At 43.7% G+C, this 21,104-nt stretch overlaps 1 protein-coding gene across 8 annotated transcripts in view; it reads left to right on the forward strand.

The window, feature by feature from the left end:
* Positions 1-20,615, forward strand: part of setd5 (SET domain containing 5) — a 31,863-nt gene extending 11,248 nt beyond the window's left edge. Inside the window, exons 1-26 of one of the 8 annotated variants that reach the window (XM_046075161.1) lie at positions 4,048-4,172; positions 5,287-5,390; positions 6,552-6,654; positions 6,986-7,248; positions 7,745-7,803; positions 7,932-8,119; positions 8,298-8,336; positions 8,453-8,743; positions 9,042-9,190; positions 9,322-9,439; positions 9,575-9,684; positions 9,966-10,215; positions 10,487-10,570; positions 10,728-10,889; positions 10,983-11,360; positions 11,489-11,749; positions 12,036-12,153; positions 12,342-12,571; positions 13,483-13,539; positions 13,664-14,149; positions 14,542-14,634; positions 16,845-17,134; positions 17,242-17,363; positions 17,479-17,567; positions 19,096-19,626; positions 19,856-20,615. In XM_046075161.1, the coding sequence (XP_045931117.1) occupies positions 6,986-7,248; positions 7,745-7,803; positions 7,932-8,119; positions 8,298-8,336; positions 8,453-8,743; positions 9,042-9,190; positions 9,322-9,439; positions 9,575-9,684; positions 9,966-10,215; positions 10,487-10,570; positions 10,728-10,889; positions 10,983-11,360; positions 11,489-11,749; positions 12,036-12,153; positions 12,342-12,571; positions 13,483-13,539; positions 13,664-14,149; positions 14,542-14,634; positions 16,845-17,134; positions 17,242-17,363; positions 17,479-17,567; positions 19,096-19,626; positions 19,856-19,897 (4,410 nt within the window). In that variant the 5' untranslated portion in view covers positions 4,048-4,172; positions 5,287-5,390; positions 6,552-6,654 and the 3' untranslated portion in view covers positions 19,898-20,615. Of the gene's footprint in view, positions 1-3,905; positions 4,173-5,286; positions 5,391-6,551; positions 6,655-6,985; positions 7,249-7,744; positions 7,804-7,931; positions 8,120-8,297; positions 8,337-8,452; positions 8,744-9,041; positions 9,191-9,321; positions 9,440-9,574; positions 9,685-9,965; positions 10,216-10,486; positions 10,571-10,727; positions 10,890-10,982; positions 11,361-11,488; positions 11,750-12,035; positions 12,154-12,341; positions 12,572-13,482; positions 13,540-13,663; positions 14,150-14,541; positions 14,635-16,844; positions 17,135-17,241; positions 17,364-17,478; positions 17,568-19,095; positions 19,627-19,855 lie in introns of those variants that run through there. The other 7 variants (XM_046075163.1, XM_046075162.1, XM_046075158.1 and 4 more) reach the window with 7 other exon arrangements.
* Positions 20,616-21,104: the final 489 nt, after the last annotated feature.

A 21,104-nucleotide genomic window follows, 5' to 3' on the forward strand; every position in this document is an offset into this window, starting at 1 on the left:
AAGCCACTACAATTCAATGTAATAAGTCCATGGGGTGGGTTATACTTTATATTTTTGTTTCTTAAATATGTTTTTTAATGCTTATAGAACTTGCTGTGCTGAGCTATGTTCCGTGGCTTTGAACCAGGGTCGGGCAATATGACGGTCTAAGGGTGCAATGGTAGAAATGTGTCCACCAGTAGAGATTTGGCAATGCAGTTTCCACCACGCAGCTATACATGGATTTATTATTACAACTGGATACCTGACCCAAAGTTGGCACCTATTCAGTCCAGTGAGAAGGGCTGTGTCCGAAATCACCCACTACTCACTGTATAGTGGACTATATAGTGAGCTCGCCAATTTTTAGGGCTGTCCGAATGTGTAGTGAGAATTATTATACCCTATATATAGTCCACTCAGACTATCCCAGAATGCATTTTGAAAAGTAGTGTACAACTGATGGTCACCAACAAAGCCTTATATACCATCATGCATTGCGCTCCACCAACAGTCCACCAACCGATTGTCCGACAGCAATGACATAATTAATGCGCGGAAATAATGATTGGAGTACTGTCAGAAAGGGTTGTTTTCATTTTGCGGGTGAGCTCACTATATAGTCCTCGACACACAACTCACTAGGTAGGGAGTAGTTAATGAGGGGTGATTTTGGACACAGCTAATGATTTACTTCCAGGGTGTGCAGCAGTTGTTTCTCCCGCTGTCCCCGTCTGCGAGTTCCTGCTCAGCCCATAGACTTTTCATTGTGATGACATCACAGTGTTTTAAGTTGCTTTTCTCAACTTGAGTAAAGTTCTACTGATGTAAAATATTATCCTTGTTTGTAGTTCGAGGTGTCCGGTCAACAGTTTTACAGATGTCCCTTTTTATAATGTGGCTTACAGGGGAAATGTATTGTATTGCAGGGGAATTATTTTCTGCAATACTGCAAGTGGCCACTGTGCAAAATTGGAAGCAAGGTTGATCGGAGCCCTGTCCAGGTCTTATTATACATCCATGGAGCTATCCCTTAGTGTCTCTACTATATATTAGGGTAGGACTATGTAGCAAATCAGGGCTAGATTGTTGCCTGACACTGCAATTCTCGTTTGATGTTTCGAGTTCTCACAAATCGAGTGCTTAACAAGTTCCCAGACAGTTGGTCGCGGTAATGCACCTCTAAGCTGGTTTGCCAACCACCACAGAAGAAGAGAGTGACAAGAAAACATGGAGGAGGAGAGTGAAATCTTAAATACAGAGCAGGAGGCATTTTTTTGTTTGTATGAAAGTTCCAAATAAAGGAAGGAGATAACTGAACCAAAATTGCAGTATCATGATGTATACTGTTGCGTGATATAAAATTACTAATACTCATATCGCCCACCCGTACTTTAACCTGCTGAGCGTATGCTCTCACGGTTGGATTTGTTTGTCCCTTTCTATACGATATATACTTGCTGTAATATCCCAGAGACACATTTATTAAAGGATGATATAGCTTATTTTAGGACAGAACAGTGCACTTCCGCTAGTGCTTAACAATGTTGCAATGTTGGAACTGGAAGAGGGGGGAGAGAGTTATGTGATAGATAAGAGGGGGTGGGGGTCTCCTTTGCTGTTCATTTTGTGTGCATGGCCCTCCCCCTTGGACTTGTCTCCAAAATGGCCTCTGTTCTAGTGGAATTGAAAAGACTTTGTTGAGCCTACTGGTAATTTGAGCCTGGGATTCATGGCCAAAAAAACGAACAAGGAAGGGGGGGGGGCGGGGGGAGAAGGGGGAGGGAGCGAGGTAAAGAAAGGCTTTCCTTATTCGTATGGAATTTACCTCCTAGTTCACCGTCTGGTTCTTTTGGAAGAGGCCCAAATAGTGACTCCCTTTGTGAGTTAAGTAGGAGCTAGGTGGCTATTTTTGTGGGCCAGCGATCATCCACAGGGATAATAAGCTGGGATCCTCTCAATGCCGTCATATCTAAGAATGTTACAAACTCCTTGTAACCCTACATGCCTCCTTTCATGCTGTTCTTGTCTCTGAGTATTTAATGAGTCATTCTTAGAGAGGAAGTGTTCTTGAATAACCAAAATCTGAATTCTTTCCGGTAATAAAAAATGAGCCATCCCATCTGTCTCTCTATAGCCTCACCTGTATGTCTCTGTTCTTCCTGATGCAATTTGAGTTGTAGCAGAATATTCAGCTTTTGTAACAAAAAGCTACATATGACATTTCTTGCCGCTACCTACCTGTGTGTGTGTGTGTGTGTGTGTGTGTGTGTGTGTGTGTATCCAGCTGGATGGGGCTGACATTCTCCGTTTGACAGTGAGCACGGTTGAACTGACCTTGACATTAGTGGAAGTCCCCAGCCTTGCTGTGGTTGCCTTGGTGCTGGAGAGTGAGGGCAGCAGTCGCTGTAGCCAGGGGACCACTAAAGAAATGTCATGCATCCTGTTGCTGTGGCTCTCGACTTGTAACCAGCCCATGTTTGAATGATAGGGTTATTTTCTGTTGTCGAAGACAGGCTTTGCGTTTTTTTTGGACCTGTGTTATAGTGAATCTGAACAGTCTGGTGTTTGTGAGGTTACAAATTTGCATGTATTTGCCCAGGGGATGACCTTGCTATAAGCCAAATCCTCTCCTCAGCGTGTGAACGGAGCACCGGAGGGCCTGTTCCTCTATCTGCAGCGGTGGCTGCTGTCTCTGGCTCTGTATCTGACTGGGTGGCTGAGCAGAGCTACCAAAGAGGGGAGGAAGAGCAAGGCACAGCAGAGGAGTGTGGGTCAGTGTTTCAGCAGAGTGTGGTCACATGACATGAGGGCCAGGCCTCATGTTGGATGACTCACCCCTCCAGCCGCCTGGGAGGAAGGCGCCTCCTGCTGGTTCCCTTTATTAGTGCATCCTATGGGAGGCTCAGAGTAAGCGGTGCTGTGAAGCCCCTGGTTGTTTTTCTGCGCTTTGAATAGCCTCCCCTCCATGCTGGAAGCTTCTGTATGGATGAGAGACAGGCCTGTCACATCATGTCCATATCAAGTTATCTTTTAGGATGCATGCAGATGAAAGCTCTCTGCTGCTTCTCACACACAAGTCTCATTGTCAACATGAGTCAGCAAATTTGGTTCCTCATTAGGTGTGTAATGGATGGTTTCCCTGTGTAGTGTTGGTCATGTAGACTGGACAACCCTCTGTCAATGTTCAACTGAGAACTCTTTGATCTCTGATTAAGGCTCTCTGTTTATGTGACAGAGTTGCTTTCATTTTTGAACAGGCCTTCATTTTCTTTTGATAGTCCTTTTAATAAGTAACTGTACTATGTCTGACTAGTGACTATCTAATGGCAATTTTTGATTTAAAATGCACTATGTGGAATTAATTAAATAATTGGCAATGAATTGGGCCACATCTCGAGCTTTCAGAATGCTGTTCTTCACTTTGCACTTGTACCTGTCCCCAAGGTGACCTACTAGAGTTGATTTGGCTTGTTGAAGACGCTGCACATTTGCACCACAGTTTTTATGGTAACAGCTGTGATGTGTTTCAATAACCAGCCAAGCAAAGAAAGCAGGAATAGACTGGGTTGCCGGTGTATCAGGCATATACTCAGGTTTTTACAAAACGTAAGGGCACAGCTTTTTTCAAGGTAGACCTTTTGACGCCTAATGGTACAAAAAGCACTTAATTAATAACATTACAATAAACTACATTCCATGTTGTTTCAGTTCCAGGTCCCTGGTATTGTTCAGGCTGGCTCATTTGAATGGTTTACTGGTACACTCTTAATTACAGCTGTGCTCTCTATTTCTTCACATGTTAATTCATATTTATAATTAAGAATTTTTCCATTGAAAGGCACCATGACATGCTGAGTCACGTAGCAGGCTGTTGTTCAGTATCCAGGATGTATGTGCATTTAACTGTTGCCCTCTCTCCTTAGGTCCCCCATGACCGTGAGCCGTGGGCTACGGCTCAGCGGCGCCCCACCTCTGGAGTGGTCTGTTGCTGTAGTTGGGACCCTGTGATTCCTCTACTCATCTCTCCTCCTCCCCCCCCCCATCCCATCCTGTCCCTCCCCTCCCCCTCCCCTTCCTCCCCCTCTTCCCCCCCTCCCACGCGTCGCTGTGCCGGACGTCATGAGCATAGTAATCGCACTGGGAGTCACCACACCTGAAACGTCTTACTCAGATATGGCTGCTGGATCAGAGTAAGTACTCACTACTAGCTGGTGGGACTCAAACAGTGTTTATTTACAACCTGGGTCTTACTTTTGTTGTTTTGGCCATCAGTTATACCTTTTACAACATATTACTCTCAAGCTTACTTGCTGATATCTGTGGATGCGGTAACATTGCTCAAATAGAACAAGTGTCATAGGCTGTAAACAAAGTTACTGTTTAACTTGATCACTCTGAGAAGCTCTTGTAATGCAGTTGCCAATAGGGATCCAAATAAAAAAAATCTGACTGGAAACAATAAGAAAGGTGAATGTTAAAGTTAAAAACAGAAATGTCCCATGGTGCTGAACAGCGCCTGACCTGACCTACTGTGGGTACATAATTGTGCATGCTCACTGTATTTAAAAGCAATGGAGCTTTGTACTGGACATTTCAGGTGTGTTGACTCTGGTTTTCATGTCTGAATTTACATTCGATTAAATGCGTTTGTTAACAGCCCATGTCATTGTCTGACCACCTATGTTGTCTGTAGTGGTGATGTTGCCACATCCCTCAGTCATAGCAATGAGGTTGGTTCTTTTATCATAATCAATACTCAAAACTAATCAATGGTAAAAGCTATGGAAATGAGTGGTCTGTGAAGATTTTCAGTCATCCAGGTCATAGTTATCCAAGCAAGGTGCAAATGAAGGGCAACTGGACTTGGTGGACATTGGTCAGTTCTGAAGAAGCCCCTTGGGTGAGGTGGCGAAACGTTTTCAAGTATCTTTAACCAAGTCCAGGTGCCCTTGATTTTAACCTTCCTTTGGTAAGTGGTAGAAGTGTTGCTTTCCTGTTTCATTATAGGTTTGGTGTCAGTAACCTCCAGTGTTGTTTGTTTGTTTTTGAAGAGATCCCAGGGATTCCCAGCTAATGAAAATAGCTTAAATTATTCACTTTAGAATATGTATTATAAATATTGTTGTGATAATAGGTTTAAACCCATCAGCATTACATTATTAATAGGGGAGTACAACTGTTTTGCCCAAAGCAACAGTGTTATGTCCCTGCAACGGTGCTGAGCTCTCCCCTTTTTTCACATTTCTCTACAACTGTAGCACCTTGGGTTGTAAATAAATATGCTTCCTTCCAATATCCTGTCAGCAGTTTTCTGTCTTCTCCACAAAGTCTGCTGGAGAGACCCGAAGAGATGGGAAGTGCAGTCCACCAAAGACTAAACTTTACCAGACAGAAATAAAGGAAATACAGTATGTGATGCTTCAGTCAGGCTGGTTGCACATGAACTCAAAACCGTCTAAAGATGAAGCAATGTAACACTGACTTCGGTACAGGGCTGGACGATAAACAAAAATGCCACTGCTGGCATTTTGTCTTCCCCTTCAAAGCCACTTCAAATTCAGAAGGTTTAGTGATTGCAGTTAATTCACTGTGTCACAATGTTCCACCCTCTCATGGAGATCAGAACATCCTCACTTTTATTTAATTTGCAATGCTGTTGTCTAATCTTAATTTGAAGCTATCACTACCTAGTCGCACTGGGTGCAGTGTGTAACTGGCCTGTGTAATTATGTTTTATGCCAAATTGAATGAAACAGCACATTTTTGTTTAACATGCTAAAAAAGGTTTCAGCTGTTGTGATTTGTACATTTCTGTCCGGACAGACAACCCACCCCCAGGAGCCTAATTAGCATCTCTGTAATTGTTTTTTCTTTGTAGTATTGTTATGACTGATTGTTGATTCTGTATCGTCCAGCCCTCCCTCTGTTAATGGAGGTAGACTTGTATCATATCACCACATCAGGCTCTGTAGCTGTGTAGATTGGTGTCTGAGGAAATGTCCACAGACAGTCTAACTAAGAACAGTTGCCAGTTCTCTGTAGGTAAGCCTGCTTTCGTGACTGAGGTTTTGTGGAATGCAGTTGGTCTCTCTCCCATCCATCCCTGTTCACGGCCCCCTTTAGTTTCCTCCAAACCTCCGTGAGGAGGATTGATTCTAACACTCGAAATAAATGCACCGTGTCTGCTTACATACAGAATTCAGGGATTTAAATCTAACATTTTGTCATTGTCATTCTTTTGACATTTAAGTTTGCTCCAGAATTGGAGAACCGGGGGGGGGGGAGGAAAGGCAAGGTTATTCACTGTCTGGCCAGACAGACTTCAGTTAAAGGGCAAAAGGAGTTGCATAACATAATGGCGGCCCACATTCCGTTTCCTAAATTGCTGTTCTACCAGGCTGGAGAGCAACTTTGGGGTCTTGGTGCCATCTAGTGATTGATTGATGTCTTTTATTTAAACAGTTGTTTACATAACAGCATATGACATAAAATAACTGTAATAATTCCTGTTTTATTTTTATTCCTTAAAATAATTAAATTAAATAATAACAATTTTTGTTATTTTCCAGCCCTGAGTCAGTTGAAGCAAGCCCTGCCGTGAATGAGAAAAACTACAACAACCACAGCTGTGGGAGCGCACAGAGTCATGGGTATCGGGGACTACCATATGCTGTGAGTTCATACAGCTCTCTTCTAATCATCAATTCTAATCATAGCATCTCGTTTTATATGAAGTTAGTATTACTCTCTATTAATCAAAGATACGTTAGCTGCATTTACAAACATTTTAAAGGCTAAAATAACTATCCAATCTTTTCATGATATCGAGTCAAACTAAGGATTGGTGTTACATGAATGTCTCTCCTACTATTAGTCTTCTGTAACCACAACCTACTTCTGTTATTAACAGCTGTACTGTTTCACATACCTGTTTTTTTTGCCCTCATTTTCATTCGTCTCCATTTTCCGTTTCCCTTTTTGCCTGAACACCCGTTGTTTGAAGATGCAACAGTCTTCCGTTGTGTGTTGTCAGGATCACAACTATGGCGCGCCCCCTCCCCCAACCCCACCCGCCTCCCCGCTCTCCCAAACCATCATTCCCCGCATGGATCTCAACGGCGTGGTACGCGGCTCCCACTATCACGAAACTACCGAGGACAACTCCGCTGACAGCGACAGCTCCTCAGAGGAAGACGGGGCCGTGGCCAGCTGGTGTCACTGCAGCCTGACACCGGATGGCCTGCTCATCAAATGTGACAACTGCAGGTGAGAGATGGGAAACCTGCCCAGTCTGGATCCTGGAGCATATGATTCCATACTGTTTTGGAAATGTACTAGAAAGCACTGCGAAGTGCAACAAAACAAAGTTCTGCTATTGAGAAGAGCAGTATAGTTTCCTAGATATCATATATTTCATGTTAAAATTTCCTGCATTGTGTTTTATATGTCCTGGTGTTTTCCAGTGCAAAAAATACTTGGGTCAAGAAATCAGCGCTCTGTTTAGTCAAGATGAATTTCAAATGATATGGTCTTACTGTTCTGTTCTGTTCTTATTCAAACACAAAGTCTTCTCAAAAATGTAACTCCAGCAGAATCTACCGCCATTATCAAAAAAGACTGTTCAGCAATTTTTTTGCTACGATGTTTTGATTCAACATTGTTATGTGCTTTGTAACGATAATTCGACTCGATGCTGTGCATTTAAATGATGGCCCATTTTACATCATGTACTGATGTGTTTCATTGTGTTTTTTTGTTCCAGTGGACTCGACAGGAGGAAAGGAGCAGAAGGCCAACACAGAAAAACAGAAAATGTCTCAGGTACGTTGTCTGTCTTTGGTAAATTAATTTCACTGTAGTAGCTTCTAAAGTACAATATAAATGAGGAGGGTTTCCCCCCATGAAATTTGATCAGTTTTTTGTTTGTCCTGGGGTTTTTTTTTTTGTAGCTGGAGAGAGCAGTGCCACTGAGAGTGGTGACGAAGAGGTGTCGCCCTCTACTATTTCCTACACCGCCACTCAGCATACACCCACCAGCATCAAACTTACTGTCAACCGGGTCAAAAGGAGTAAATCCAAAAAGAGGAAGAAGAGCACGGAGAAGGCCCGTGGAACGCCGAAGAGCAAGAAAGTCAAAGTATGCAAACTGTTAGAAGCAGAGGATGAGTCTAGCAAGAATCAATTGACAGATTAAGTCCAATATAGAGCTATTATTTTTTTGTTACAAGCTTGCCGCATTGAGAATACCTCATTTTGTTTTTTGATTGTTGAGAGGATCTTGCTTAACATGTCTGTGTTTATTTACCTTCTTTTAGGCTTTCAGAGAGGGTTCTAGGAAGTCCATGAGGATGAAGGTAAGATTGGCGTTTACCTGACATTTATAAAAACATTATGCTTCACTCAGTGCTATCAACCCCGTGCTTCTCTTTTTCTGTAAAGAAAACCCTTTTTAAACTTTTCTTCTTTCTAGAACTCAACAACAGAGGCCAGCGTGTTGGATGAGAACACGACAGAGGGATGGGAGAGCAGGATCCGCCAGTGGACGGACCAGTATGAGGAGGCTCTGGCCAACCAGTACAGCGCTGATGTCCAAACACTTCTCCAGCTTCACCGCGCTGCCAACGCCACTGTCTCAAAGGCTGAGAGTGGTACCACAATGCCTCCTTCCACCACACAGATCCACGCCTCAGTCGACTCCATGGATACCATCAACCGCACCAAGCTGGCCTGTAACAACACAGTGCTTGGCTCACAGATGCAGGTCAGCCCAAGTATTATTACAAATTAACAACTTTGGGACCACAATATATTGATTCATCTTACATGTCACAAGCCATGCATGTGCAATGTGCAGTAACATTGAAATAGATGCAATTCAATTAGCGTGTAATAATCAAGCCCATAGTAACACATTATATAAACCCTTTTACTGAGTGATAGGAAAAAATCAAAGACTGGAAGTTAGCTTTCTGTTGAATAATGTTGTAATCATGCCTTAATATGTCTTTAATATTTATCTGCATTTGCAAATAAATTATTTGTGATTTGCTGGTTTGTAGCTCCAGTTGGGGCGAGTAACACGGGTGCAGAAACATAGGAAGATCCTCCGAGCTGCCAAGAACTTGGAACCAGACACACTCATAATTGAATATCGGGGAAAGGTCATGCTTAAACAACAGTTTGAAGTCAACGGGCACTTCTTCAAAAAGTAAGAGATCATGGTATATGTGTATGTTCAGTATTTGGGTCAAAGAGAGCTAGTTACATTCAGAAAGATTCCAATGTTTTGTCACCTGTTGTTTTGCTGCTTTTTAAATTATGTCATCATATTTTTTCCAGACCCTACCCGTTTGTGCTGTTCTACTCAAAGTTTAATGACATAGAGATGTGTGTAGATGCAAGGACCTTTGGAAATGACGCCCGCTTCATCAGGAGGTCCTGTACACCCAATGCTGAGGTCAGCCAAAAAGCTTTTTCACAATCTCAATGCTTGCCACATGTGTTTCTTTTCTGTGTAGCTTTGAGTTTTGTCAGCTATCTTTGTTAGAATCAGTTTTATTTTAAACAAGTCTTTATCTGTTCCCGTCCCCAGGTCCGGCATATGATTGCTGACGGCATGATCCACCTGTGCATCTACGCCGTCAGTCAAATCTCAAAGGACGCTGAGGTCACCATTGGATTTGACTATGATTTCAGTAGCTGGTAAATACTGCTCCTCAGCTTATTTCTCTCTTCCAACATCCATCCATAGAAAGCAACACAGGTCCACGCAACATATACATGTGACAACCAAACAACATTAATATCAAATATAAGTGGTGTCTAGAAACATACAGTAGATATGAATGCAACACATGTTGGTATCAGGTGTAAAGCGGTTATTTGTTTTCCTTCGGTTTACCTGAAGACTCTTTTTAACTTTTGTTCCGTAGTCTGGCACTTTCTCCAGTGTAATCTTCACCTCTCTTTTAACAAACCACCAGCAATTACAAAGTGGACTGTGCCTGCCATAAGGGCAACCAGAACTGCCCGGTGCAGAAGCACAACCTCAGCCCCAGGGAGAGCTTGCTGAACCCCCCGTCCCTGCCGCCTCCCACTCCTCTGGTTGGTGCCGAGACCCGACGCAGAAAAGCCTGGAGGAGAGAGCTGGAGGGCAGCATTGCTGGTGATGGCAACCAGATCCTGGACCAGCACCAGGAGGCCAAAGAACTGCAGGGGGCCAGTGATGCAGAGGTGTGTCTTTCTGTCCGTCTCTCTGTCTGTCTGTCTTTCTGTGTCTTTCTGTCCAGCTAAGATGAAGGGATCTTCTAAATCAATCTGGTTAACAAAGATATCAGTCCTTGGATTTAACTACATCAAGTATTAATCTGACCACATATGGGAAATAAAAGTACTCTAGACACTGGGCCTGCAGTTTTTAAAAATACCTATATGAGCCAGACATTGCTTGTACTTCCTGCTGGGTGAGATGTTTTCCTCATGTTCTGCCCGTCTGTGCAATTAGGAGAGACTGCTGGATGAGGTGAAGGTTGAAGAGGGAGAGGAAGGAGAGGTGGATGAAAATGGGGTCGCCATCTCCACTAAAAGAGTATGACAATTAACTATTTTCCTTTTCAGCTAGATATTTTTGTTCTGTGTGATGATGGATTCCAACTCCAGCAAAACATCAGTAATTCAAAAGACACATTTTTTCAGGCATTTCTCTTGACATTGCCCCTGTGTTGTATTTCTGACGATTCATGTAGACATGTAACAGTCTGGAAAGGAGGCGAAAGAGAGTGGGGGGAACAGAGGTAAAGGAGGAGGGTGTGGAAACTGAGGATGGGGCAGGAAACCTCGCAGAGAACACCCCCATACCCCATAACACTGGAGTGGGGGTCAGCACACGACGCACCACCTATGTCATGGTCAGTGAACAGTGAGGGAAATCAAGTTGTTTCATCTTTTTCCTTTTTTGTTTTGTGTCTTTTAATTTATTCTGGTCACATATTTTCAAACAGGAAGTGCCATCTATTGAAGAGAAGACCTCATTACCCAACCTGCCTGCCCCAGTTGCTCCCCCTAAACCTGCACGACCTACCAAACCTCGGCCCAAAAGTCGGATTTCTCGCTACCGGTCAAGTTCTTCCCAGCGTGCCCGGCGGCAGCGCCAGGCCCTCGCCCAGCAGGCAGCAGCGGCTGCTGCGGCTGCAGCAATGGCAGCGGCGCCATCATCGGCTGATCAGGGTGCTGCACTGGACGAGGAGGGATCTCAGGGCCCGTATGGTGCTGAACATGGCAGTGGAGAGAGCAGTCTGGGGGGTCATCTCCTAGATGGAGATGGCCAGGGTCTAAACTGCATAAATCGAGGCAACCTTCGCTATCCCAAGACCAAGAAGGTTAGAGGATATTAGACTTCATAGATATCATTTGTAGGATTTTGGCTATCCGATGGTAGAGCTAATCATGTTTATTATTTTGTATATTCAAATGAAGAGTAAACATTAATCTTTGTCTTTCTTCACAGTACCTGGTGACAGAGTGGTTGAATGACAAGGTCCCTGGAGGGGAGAAGGTCCACCAAGAGGTGCCTGTTGAGCGCCTGCTGCGGATAACCACTGACCCCACGGTGCTGGCCACCACCCTCAACATGCTGCCAGGCCTCTCCCACTCATCACTCATATGCACCACACCCAGACACTACGTTCGATTCGGCTCCCCATTCAACCCTGAGAGACGGCGGCCCCGCCCACTCCAAATGGACGGCACTTACGGCTGCTACAAGAAGGTGAGAGATGCTGCAACGTATTATAAAAAGATAGAGTGTATGAATATGAAAATGTATACAAATGTGGTCATCCTCGGCGAATTCACATTGAGTGCTGTTGAATCACTTTCCAAGTATGCTGTTCTTTTTGGTGAAAGAGTTGTTGTTCAAGTCATTGTACCTTTAAATGAGTCATAAAATTAATGTGTATACCACTTTTTTTAATGTGAGGTCTAAATAAATTAGTCTTGATCTCTAAATAAATGTATTTGTTTTTTAACCCAACATTACCGTTGTCTTGATGCAGAGATGGATAAAGCAGCTGGAGGATGAGAGCTGTTCGGCCAGTGTGGAGGACGGCACAGAGTCCACCTCCTCCCAGCAAAGTACTAGTAGCAGATCCACCCCCAACCCCCTGTCCAGCGGTACGTAAAATCCCCACCTCCGTCTGGATGACTCATTTAGTGCTGTGTTTTCTGAAATCGCCAAAGAAGAATCAATAGAACTCAGCAACTGGATGGTATTGTTACTGAAAGTACAACTAAATGTAGAGCGTGTTTCTCATTTGTGCAGATAAAAGTATTTTATATTGTACTGTTATGTCCCCCCACAGAAGTCATTGCACCTTTTAAGAAACGCCGCTCCAAGTATATGGCAGAGACAACCCCACCACCTTTGGACCACCTGCTTCGCCCACTGTCGCCCATCACACCGCCACTCCCAGAGGACTCCCTCCACCCGTTGCTCCACACCACCTGTGGCTCCCTGCTGCATAACGGCCTGATCTACTCACCCATGACCTCACTGCCCACCAGCCGCTGCAATACACCTCTGCAATTTGAAGTAAGGTCACAACCACATAAACACCTAGATTCACAAATACTGTTTCAGGCCGTTGTCTATCAGAGCTCACATAGTACATGTGTAATGTGTAATTGATATATTTTTTTTTCAAGCTGATACATGGTGGGCGAGATCATAGTCAAATTATTTCAAATCCTTGTGTACTCGTGTGAACGTTTAGCTCAGTCGGTATTGTGCGGGACTCCCGTTAGGAATGTTGTACGATTGATTCCAACCAACGGCGGATATTTACTTATTTTTTTCTCCCTTGTTAAACTAATTGATTATAAGGCCACTTTTGCCCATGCTTACAATAAAGCATGTGCTGCAGTGTGTGTGTGTGTGTGTGTGTGTGTGTGTGTGTGTGTGTTCCGGCGTTTCATCCGCATTCATAAACCTATGGACGCTGGATTTTCATTTCCCTGAGGAAATTCAGGGGAATCCAATTGCACGTTTAGAAAAGCTCTCAAACTCCACATAAAGCATTGCTGCAGAAAAAGTTCTCGCTCTTTTATTTTGGAGGCACAATCACTTAAGAGGAAGTGATTGTGTGAGTAACTGTAGCTGTCATGACTGAGATCTATTTCAGCACCAGCCGCTGTCATTATATCATTTATTTATTTTTCTGCTATCAAAACAATCGGCTATTATTGCTGGCGGGCCGCCTATTGCCGACCACTGCCTTAGAGTATAGTTAGTGTTTGTAATTATTGAAATGAACATTGCAAATGAACCTTTTTGGTGTTTGACCTAATTAAATCTTTGTTTTGGTTTAAACACATTAGAAGAACTGCTAGACACAATTTACATGGGCAGATTCCAAGATTTCGAAAATATAATTTATATTTGGGATACACCATGTGTGTTTGACACTATGAATCCTCTTATAACTGACAATTATTTCTCTCTAGAACATATCATCCCCTGAGGCTTCTCCCGTTCACCGGCCAGAGTCCATCTCTCCTGAGGTACACTCCTATCGCTCTACCTCTAACACTTAAATGCCGCCAACTGCTAACTTGTTACACAAATTTGTCTAATTAATTTCTAATTAATTAATTTTCATTTCTCTCTATTTTCATCCTCTTTCAGCCATGTCTTCAGACAGACTTTGACGTTCCTCGGCCTCAGTTCCCAGACCTGTCACTCCCCTCCAGCTTGGAGAGCCCTGTGGCTGTGACCTCAGACGATTTTTCCCTTCCTGGAGGCCCTTCAGGCCCCGACTCCCAGGGTCCATCATCTGTAGGGAACAGTTCCCTAAACCCAGTGTCCTGTCCCTCATCAGACCTAACCCCCCAAAACAGGGAGCAGGCCTTCAGGACAGAGTTTAACCTCATATACACCTGCTCGCCCCTCAACGCAAACCTGGGGAACCCTGTGGCCACGGACCTCCGCCTCTCCCAGTCAGAAGGTGGTTTCTCCCCAGCAGAGTCCTTCCACAGTTCCATTAGCGGCCAGGGGCTTCTGGGAGATGTGGGCCCCGGCCCCATGTCACCCTATGGCGAACCTCATTATGGGGGAGGCTACCCGGATAGTGGAACACCTCCTCACACCAGCAACCCACCACAAAAGAAGAAGGCAAGTTCTCCACATCTTAATGATATGAATGTGAAAAATCTGAGTTTTTCAGGTAAATCTTAAGGAGTTTCCTCTGTTCTTTTCAAGCACGAATGACTTTGAGTGTGAAATGTGCAAACTGAAAAGCCAAACCTCATGATGTGCTTTTCCCCTTGCTCTGTGTTGTCTTAAATATGTATATCAATTAGTCCCTTGTGTCAGGTGGTCAAATCCAAAAGCAAAAGGCATTTAAAAAAACAAAAACATATTTAACCGTTTTATGTGTATATCTGAAATGATTTCGACTAGCTTTGACCCTACCCTCCCCCTCCTCTCCCTCAGTCCCCTTCCTCCCCCTCGCTGCTCCTTGAAACTTTTTGCCAAGTCTCTCTTCCACTTTTCTTCCAAGGCAGAGGGCCAACCAGCATACCATTAGTCTGCTGACAGGAAAGCCAGATTACCAGGCTATAGCTGTAAGAAGTGAATACAAGCCAGTACAAAATATGGTGAATATTCTCCCTACAACTACATCTTTAGAAGTGTGCATGTAAATATTGTTTCTTTGCATCTGCATACAACACCCACCCCATGCTCCGACAGCCCTGTCCCCTCCCCTCCTCCAAACCTACATTAAATTACGACTCTAATGTTTTGAGCAGGAGTTTTAAGTTATTATGCCATTTCAGTCAAATTCATTGAAGTGTGTGAAGGTTCATCCATTGCCTTCAACGCAAGAGGCCGATGGTTCATGAATTTTCATGATTGTGTCAAGATAAAGCCCATGTGTCTTTGCTCCATGTCATCCATGGCTCTTTCCAAACTGTGATCAATGATCCATCCACCGCTAGCAAGGCTAAATTTGCCAGTCTGGTTTAAAGCAATATCAAAAGGCACCGTGGGAAGTTCTGGGGTTCAGGGTAAATTTAAGGACGTGACAAATAGATGCCTCTTTAGAAGCAGCAAATTCAATGTTAAACTTAGCTAACATGTTTATACAGCTGGTCACATCACATACTCCTGTAAATATAAGGGTAAATGTAATGGATTGCACTTGAAAAATCAGTGGCCACTAGCAGCGTTGGCCCAGAACCTGGAGGACAAGCCAGGCTAGACGTTCACTGAGAAGATATCTAAAACATGAACCTATGGAAATATGTGAACATAAAATACCTCACATTCTGCTCTTCTATAGATGGCCACTATATATTTCTAAAGTACCAACATCAGTCCTTGTTACAAAGAGTCAAGTATTAAGATCAACTTGCCAAGTAGGTGTAAATGAATTGGTTATCCATATTCATGTTCACCAGCCAAAACAAAACAAATATACACTTTTTAAAGAAATATCACCTGTCCTGTTACTTTGTGTAAAGAATCCCAGGCTGTGAAATTCAGATTTTAGTCAACAACAACAACATTGTACTCATCATAGTGTTTGTTGAGATCTTTGGATGTGGTGACATCGCTGAAAAAATAGGTCCAACATTACTGGACACAGAAGCAGTCAGATGATCAGACATGTTGTAAACTAGCCAGTAGATTATTTATTTGGTGTTAAAACTGAACCTGAGCACACCTGAAAAAATAGCCCCTTATTGCACAGGAAAATGAGTGTAAACAGCTGTGGCAATTACAGTAGGTCAAAGTTGAAACAGAAAGTCAGCCTGTAGCCTGTGATGGATGTTTACGACGGGCAGTTTGAATACCCAATTTTCCCACTTGCCTTTTTGTTTAAGTTTGACTTACCTGGGTGTTTCAGATCTCAGCAATTATTCAAAGTACAGTGTAAAACCAATAGAACTGATGGTTCCAAAATTAAAACTCATGTTGTAATTAACCATTGTTTATCTGTAAACAGTTTTCATGGTGCTGAACAGTAAACCAATCAGAGACCTTGGTTTGACCTGAAAAAAGTGTATGCTGGGCAGCCCTATGAAGGTTTAACAACAGACAAGTACTGTGTGTATTTATAATATAATTTCAGACCCTGACTGCCAGCTCTCCTGACAACACAGCTGCCTTCTGCAGTGTCCCCTATTTGTAATATTACGCAAAGAGCCATCCATGTCAGTATTTGACTGTGTGGTCATCACCCCACTCACCTGCCTCTTTCTTATACCCCTCCATCCCTGCAAGTGTTTTTTGTGTCATGACGACATTAAGCTGGGATGAGTGCTCTCATTCTCATTGTTAAAAGTGGAGGCGTGTATATGTTTGTGTGTGTGTGTGTGTGTGTGTGCGCGCGCGCAACTCTCTGTGGACATTGATATGGGTGTTTGTGTAGTGGTTGTTTCAGTGTGGTTGCATCATGGCGTGGTGCATTTAAAGTTGCCTGCTCCTTCGTCTAAGCTTCAGATGCTGTATGTTACTAACATTGGTGCATTCAGAACACACAGTGATCTTCAGTGTGTTGTATTTGAGTCTCTCTCATGACTAGAAGAATGTTTATGGAATGGAACAAAAGAATTTCCATGGTGATTAAGGTGTGTTTGTCTTTCTGTCGTGTTGAATACTGTTCCCAGGTGAGTCCTCTCTGATGTGGTGCATGCGGTCTGCCCATCACTCAGTGCAGTTTTGGTGAATGATGTGATTCAGTCAGCGGCCCAGCATCAGTGTGAATGACATGAAGTTGGATGTTAAACCTGGGGATCACACTGTGTGTCACTCCTTCAACAACAGTTATTAAATAGCACTTTCCCTCTCTCTGCTGCCTCAGGTGTCTTTGCTGGAGTACCGTAAGAGGAAGCAGAGCAGTGGTCGCGACTCGGAGCCAGTCGGCAGTAGCTCATCTCTGGGTAGCACCCCCACCAGGCCTGGCTCCCACTACAGCCAGGAATCCCATCATTCCCATACCCATTCCCATTCCCATCAGCAGATGCAGTCCCTGGCCTCCCCGCACAGCTCGTTCTCTTCCTCAGCACACTCCTCCTCCATCCCACAGATAGAGGAGGTCAGTCCTCCAGACCACCAGGGCTCGTCCAGACGCCAGGACAGCAACAACCAATGGTGAGAGGACACCTTTCAGTACATGTCACATTACCTGGAAGGGTTCAGGGTTTGTTCCTGATGAGAGTCGACTGGCAGATAACCTTTTGGATTTGTATTTTTCCAAGGATGGTCCCCACTACTGTTGAACGTCTAAGGGAAGGTCAGGGGGGTCTGGAGCGAGTGCTAAGAAGCATCAAGATGGAGCGGATTCAGAAGAGGAGTGATGGCTCTACAGAGAAGGAATCTGGTATGAAGACATTAGAAACTACTAAGATGTACCAAAAACATACATCAATATATCTTGTGCTTTGATAACGTGTTTATTTCAGTGCTGGAGTTGATCCTCCTCTCTGTGTTTTCAGATGCAGATCGATATGAGGTGCAGGCAGCATCCATGGCTTCTCCCATGAAGAGTCCACACAGATACAGTCCCTCTGTGTACTCTCACCAGGTAACCTATACAAACCATTTATATCACTTCTTTCCCAAAACACTAGTATCTGGACAGTTTGCTTGTGACACTGATATTGGCATACAAGCTGCCTGATGGCTGTTGCCTTGTTTATGGCCCTTTTCCTCCGCATGGTAACAGCTCCACTCGCCTAGACTCTACTCGCCTTTGTTGGTTTTACCAATGGGGAGAAGTTGTACCTGGTACCTTTTTACCTGGTACATTTTTTTTTTTTTTGGAATCACCTCCGTTGAGGTTCCAGTCGGGTTGAGGCATCACCAGAAGGTGAATATTGGCACTTTAACAAAAATTGATGGCGGATAGAAAATGTGTTTTAAACCTTTTCGGAGTTGAGAAGTGCGAGCGGGGTAGCTAGCAAGCCAGCCAGCTTAAATCAAGAGACATCTGGTGTGTGTGGGTCACGGGCGTGTGTTGTGTTGACGACGCTGCAGTTTCGTGCGCCGTTGCTATGATGACCAGCTACTTTGAGAGGGTACTATCTGCAATGGAACATGGATGATGGAGGGCCAAAAGTGAGTCTCGTCAAGTGAAGCTGGTACCAGCAATGATAAAAACGCTGTTAGTGTCCATTTCTGTGTTGCTATTTCTATTCACACACCCCCCCCCACACACACACACCTTGATTGATTAATTAATTATTTAATGTTGTTAATGAGACCTGATCATATTGAAGTAATTAGCATTTGCCAATTATGAATTGGAATCCTGCATTTTTAAAAAGTTTAAAAGTCTTAATAGGGCTGAACGATTAATTGTTTTCAAATAGAAATTGCAAATTGAGAAAGAGAACGTGATTAGCTAATCGCAAAGACGGCGATTAAGGTTAATTACACAGCGCACCTGTTTTAAGCGGTCATGAAGTTACAGATTCGTTCCGTTGCCAAACACAAGCGCCATGCGCCTTCTGTTACGGTCCTACTCACCAATCAGAGTGGACCCAGGGCGTTTACATTCTACCATGGTTAAGCTGGCTTTGTAGTTAAATTGTTTATTTATTTGTCCTATTTCTATTCTTTATTGTTGATAAACGATCAGGAGTCTGCACAGGGTGTTTGACCGGATTCTCTATGCCTTTCTGTGTCTGACTTCCTGGCCGGTTCATCTGCTCTGTGCTGCTTAATGCGGCTTCAGTCAGAAATAGACTGGCAGTGAATATTGAACTTTAAAAAAAATCGCAAATCAAATCTTAATCGCAATTTGATTTTTTTTTTTTTCCCCAAAATCATTCAGGCCTAGTCTTATATATCCATCTTGCTGGCTGATTCAGAAACTTTAAATTAAACTATTGTTGAATACGCACATTGTTTTTAGCCCCACAGCCCAAACATTCTTTTTTTTTTTTTTTATTCATTGTTAGTACCAGCAGATGCCATCTTCCTTTGTCCAGTGGCATGAATATTTGCATTTAGTAAGCATGGGAGACTTCTCTGCGTTGTTTTCCACATCACATGAATGCAGCCTTGGAAATTTGTCATTGTCACAAAAGAGTGTGTTTGTGTGTGTTCAGTCATTAGAAAGCCACCAGCAGACCGACAGTCCGTCGTTTCTCCAGCAGACCTCCAATTCTCCATTCCGGGGTTCTTACAGTCCCTCATCAGGCCAGAGCTTCTACCCTCGCCCCTCCTCCTCTCTGTCCCAGGACCACCCTCCATCCTCCTATCCCAGTCAGACTCCCACCTCTTCCTCAGACTCCAGGCCGCCAGCAGGCTCTGTGCACCAGCAGAGTGGCGGTAGTAATGTGGACGGAGGTCATGGCTATGGCAGTAGCCACTTAAAAGCGAGCCTCATGAACAGCAGTGGCATGGTGGGGAGCCCCAACCCGGGACCCAGGGCCCACGGGCAGACTAAAATTGACTTGGGCGCTCAGGCCTCCAGAGGGAGTCAGCAGCAGGCCTCTCGCAGCCTGAAGTCAGGCAGCCCTGGCCAGACGGCGCTGCAGGCCGGCTCCAGGCTGCTGTCGGCCTCTGGACCGACACACTACCCACAGCGAGGGACAAGCCTCAGTCAGTTCCAGCACTCCCCCCTCCAGGGACCCGGAGTAAGGACACAGTCAGGAAGCTTTTAGGACCTTGTTCAAGTGTGTTTGTAAGTGTGAGTGTGTGCGCGTGAGTGTGTATGAAGGTTCATACCTCCTCAACCCCTAAAGCTGTGGTGAAATGGGGCTCAGGGAGTTTGGGGAGGGGAAATGTACAGACCTAAGAGGAGCAAGGACTTCTTTACGGATTTCTCCTTTTCTTATTTTCTGTCTTTTCTTTCTTTGTTTTCAGAAAAAAACAAATTACCACATTCTGCACAGAGCTAATCATTGACTTTGGACATCATCACAGAATCAGTGGAAAAAGCGATTTGGATGATGCATTCTGCAGAAAAACAAGAAATCAAATGTAACTTGAAATTTTCCCCAGTGTTTCCTCACGTGCCGGACTGTGCAAACAGGCTCTATATTGTCGGAGAGTAAAAACTTCCACAAAAAAAATGTCTGTAAAATGTTCTAAAATGCCGTACCTGTCGTCATGGTACCCAGGTTGGATAAATGTTGAGATGCATATGTAACTGAAAGCAAGAGTTGTTTTATTTTAAAAAACATTTTCATTGTCAATGTTACTCTTTTTGATTTGGCGGGTGGCCGAGTCTGTGCTGCAGTAAACAAGTGTTTGATTTGAAAAGGGGGAAATAATACAAGCAAAGGCAACATGTTAATCATCCGTTCTAAAGATGCATTAGAGAGGCAGGGGGAAGGGTTTCTCCTTGGATACGATCATTCCACATGATTACCAGCTTCCACGTTCTCTCACTAAACATGAAAACAGACACCCTTTTTTCTCTAGGTTTTCCGTCTGTTCCAATATTCTGTTGTTTTGGGTTCTCTTCTGTTCTCTCATCTCCACTGGACTGTTTGATTTCACATTAGGACTACTTCACTGTAGACTTCTGATATTGTACTTGAGACGTACAGGTCTTATGATTCATGGTGCTGCATTCTTGTTTTTTCCAATAAATTTGAAATCCAGTTATGTTCCCCACCTACTGCTGCATTCATCTTGTCATTGAATCAGTTGAAATCGGTTTTATTTTTCTCCAAATTCATGCTAATCATATATTGTAGAGATGAAATGCAGGAACAAAATAAGAGGCAGATAATCCAACTTTATTTTAATGTTGGATTTGACTGTTTTTATTCAGCCGGTTTCTTTAAATATAGATATGTATATGTATTTTCTTCTGACCAATCCTTGCATTCCGTGCGACACCAAGGAAAACCGGGAAGGGGACACTCTGAATGAGTGTATGGATTGTTTATAAAAACTAGGTAAAAAAAGCTGCTATTTTTCTCCTGTGAGAGCTGCTTCCTTTTCCACAGAATGCTGTATTTTTATTTTTCCTTTTAACTCTGATCCTCACAAACTGACTTGTAAAGAAAGAGGCGGTTCTCCTGTCCGCCTCAGTGGGACCTCAAACCGACATTAAGCTGGCAGCTGGCAGCAGGAGTCGCCCTCTCCTCCCTGAGACTTTTAT

This window comes from Micropterus dolomieu, linkage group LG18 (genome assembly GCF_021292245.1).
Source record: "Micropterus dolomieu isolate WLL.071019.BEF.003 ecotype Adirondacks linkage group LG18, ASM2129224v1, whole genome shotgun sequence".
Classification (NCBI taxonomy): domain Eukaryota; kingdom Metazoa; phylum Chordata; class Actinopteri; order Centrarchiformes; family Centrarchidae; genus Micropterus; species Micropterus dolomieu.